The sequence below is a fragment of the Pecten maximus genome, chromosome 14 (assembly GCF_902652985.1).
Source record: "Pecten maximus chromosome 14, xPecMax1.1, whole genome shotgun sequence".
In the NCBI taxonomy this organism is placed as follows: domain Eukaryota; kingdom Metazoa; phylum Mollusca; class Bivalvia; order Pectinida; family Pectinidae; genus Pecten; species Pecten maximus.
In genome coordinates, this window is record NC_047028.1 from 458,457 (window position 1) to 462,074 (window position 3,618).

The 3,618-nt window shown below is 34.3% G+C and overlaps 1 protein-coding gene across 1 annotated transcript; it reads right to left on the minus strand.

The window, feature by feature from the left end:
* Positions 1-298: 298 nt before the first annotated feature.
* LOC117342670 lies at positions 299-2,759 on the minus strand. The gene is made up of 2 exons (XM_033904869.1): positions 1,985-2,759; positions 299-585 (listed from the first exon to the last, which is right to left on the minus strand). Exons 1-2 carry the CDS (start codon positions 2,693-2,695, stop codon positions 583-585), a joined length of 714 nt encoding a protein of 237 aa, XP_033760760.1. The 5' UTR covers positions 2,696-2,759; the 3' UTR covers positions 299-582.
* Between the last annotated feature and the right edge of the window lie 859 nt (positions 2,760-3,618).

Sequence of the window (3,618 nt, forward strand, 5' to 3'; positions counted from 1 at the left end):
GTGCATTTGATCTGAATGAATTAAAATAGCAGTCATAACCCCATTCTGCTCTAATTATATTTTCAAGTTCAGGAGTGAAATGTGTATCCTGTAAACAGAAAATATTATAATGCTTATTTTTCAAGTAAGAAAAAACATCTTTTCTTTTATGTCTATCTCCTAGACCTTGACAGTTTGCTGATATTATCTTTATACACTCAACAAGTTACATATCTAAACCGTTTATCTTATTAGAATCATTGACCATATATGTGACACAGCCTAAGACAACGCGAGAGGGCAGGAGCTCTAGCGGAGCCCTTGCCAGCAGCAGAATAGTAACAAATCTGACACTCAAGAAGAAAAGGAAAGGAAGCAGTGATAGACATAAGGAAAAAACACAGAAAAACATAGATGAGATCAAACAAAAAATGAGAAAAAGAGAAAGAAATGACACACTATCGACTATACCTAAATCATATTCTACTTGCTTTACCTGTACTCTTACACCTTGCACATTTGTTTCCTTTTCATCCATGCATACTTTCACAATATTCCACTCCGCATAAATAAAGCAAGAAGTGAAACCGGAAGTCAGCAGTACTACTATAACATAACCAGAAAAGAAACCTGGTGTGGCGGATCATATTATCCGTCTTGCTATATGTATTTAAATATACTATTCATGTATGTTCAGTTGCATTGGTTAGTAGGATATATCATAAAAAATTCCTAACAGGGTGGCGAGTATTTCCCACCTACACCAGGTGTTACAAGTATATTTTTATACCGGTACTATTTACAGGCCTATGATGATATACAAGTGAATTCGGAATTCAGCAGTATTACTATACCATTACCAGAAAAGAAACCATCGATCATATCATCCGTCTTGCTATATATATATATATATAAACATATATATATGTCCAGTAAGCAAATAATTATAAGATATATGTGGAATATTGATAAAAAAAAATTTCTTTGGGTCATACATAAGTGATGTAGATTCAACCATATATATGTTATGGTGATGCACTATAATACATTGATATAAAATACACACTTTGGTCATCCGTATGTGCATGACCATTGATATGTACGATATATATGTGAGCATATGTTGAGATTTATACAGAAGCTTATCTGGGTGGCGGGTAGATTCCCACCTACACCAAGTTCTTAGTAAATCCCTTATGCACAAGGAGGCACAAATACATAAGAATGGTCATTTAAACATACGCATGTAAATGTGTTTTAATTATGTATTATATGTAGGATACTAATAATGTCTGGGTGGCGAGTATTTCCCACCTACTCCTGACATTTATAGATATCCAGCATAAACAGACAAATAAAAAGGTGTACAAGTAAATGTGAATATATATAATAGGTATTAATACACTTGATTACAATCTTGTAGCCTTCTTATTATTGTTGTGAAGATAAATTAATGAAACAATATTTGCACTGTTACACTTTCCACATGTCAGGAATGGTAATCTATTACTGCAAGCAACATATTATTTAATTTATCTTGATTATAATGTCATGTAGGAAAGAGACCCAGCTTATATGAATATTATATACATAATTCATTATAATATAAAAAAAAACAAACAAAAAAACCGCACTCAGTATTATAGAATTGTAATAGCACCATGTAATTACAGGTGCTAGCACCATACATCACAAAGTATCATAAGTAGTTTCATCTTTCATTCACTTTCGACTCTTTCATGCATTTATTAATGTGCAGTAAATATCTGTCAAAATTATAACACTGCACCTAATAATAATCAAATAGAAAATATTAATAATACTAATACATAATCTAGACACATATAATATTCCGAGTCGGTTAATATTTCATTGTCAGATATAAAGAAAGTCAATCAATACCTGATCAATCAACATGTACAAAAGTATCAAAGGGTTCACTATGTATGTCAAATGAGATCATTTGTACATATAAAGTCACTGATTATCAGATATGATTACTTACGCGGAAATTGTTATCGTCCATCAAAAAGGCCTCCGACAAAATTGTATCAGCATAAATTCTCCTTTTTTTTCCAGATTTCAACAACACAAACAGTTTTCCATCCATACTCCATGAACGCTCAACACATTGGAGTTCGAAAGCAGCCTTTAGTCTCTGTTGATTTATTCGAGTCAAGTCCTCTGTGATGTATATCCCAGATCCCTTCAACACTTTCCTTCCCTGGATAATCTCTATCTTCTTCCTTCTGTGAGTGAACTTGCAGATAATGCTACGTGGTTTACCTCGCTGAAAAGGCCCAAGTCTGTGTGCAATGTCTATGTCAGATTTGCAGATCGCAACTTTCAACTTGTCCTTCACAAAACTCACAATCTTTCCAACACAATCTTCTACAGTCTCATTTCTATTAGAATCTTCCAGTCCAACTATCCTGATAGAGTTTTTTCTCCCGTGCTGCTCCAGATCATTTTGTTTGATTTCCAATTCTATCCTTTTATCTTCCGAGTCTGATAAATGTTGTTCAAGCTTGGTAACTGTTTGTTTCAAGTCCTCATTTTGCTCCTCTAAGTCGAACACACGACCCTCCAATCTCTCTATCAGTTCTCTGTTTTCTCGTCTGATTTCTTCTCTTAAACTTATCATCTGTTGACACATATCCTCCTTCATCGTTGACAGTATAGTGAATATATTGTCCAGTTTCTCATCAGTAGACATTTTCCCTTTGGATATATCACTGAGTCTTCCAGAATGAAAACCCTTGGATTTATCTTTACTACTACTTGTACTCATACTCCTAGTTGCAGCCATTTCAAAGTAACAATTGTCAGTCCAGGACAAAAATACTTGCAGCACAGGATATATAAGCAAGAGTTCACACAGGTGTAGACTACAGGTAAAGTTACCTGTGTGGCATTATAGGTAGAGTATAGGTGATAGTGGTCATTAAGAGTACTCACTGGACCATGGTGAGATCTAGTCTATCTCCAACAGAATTTTTCTTCAAAATCCACAAAAGACAGAAAAATCAGCACCAAAAACAGCACAAATGTGGTCTATAGCACCTCCAGAATACACAGTACAACAATCATGATGAATGCCTCAGTATTTCCAACGTAATAGACAATGTTCTAGAGAGACCATAAACAACACCTCTAGCCAGGTCCTCTGTCCTTGACCTCCTTCGGAACACGCATATAATGGTAAATGTATGTGAACATGTTTATGACTTGTGGTGTCTGAGATAACGTGGGTGAGGTGCATGATGTCTGCACGTACAGATCATATAGATGTACTGATGTCATCCTCTCAAAAACGTTATTTCTCTTATTTCTCAAATTTAGGATGTAAAGCCCTTGTAACGTTGAACGGTAAAGAGCGTCACGTACATTAAAGATAGCGCCACTCCTAAAATAGCTCTTATTAATAAAAACACAGTCACAAATAAATGTTTCCTTACTGTGTATTTACAATTTTCAAATTCGTACAATATATGGGGTTTAGCGACTTTAAACAGATAATATGACCTATTAGTATTAGTATTGGTGATACAACATTTGGTTTAGCCTATATACATATCACTTTGTCTACTTTGATTCATTATATAAAAAAAATAGTAGATTAGGCATTAAACCCAAATT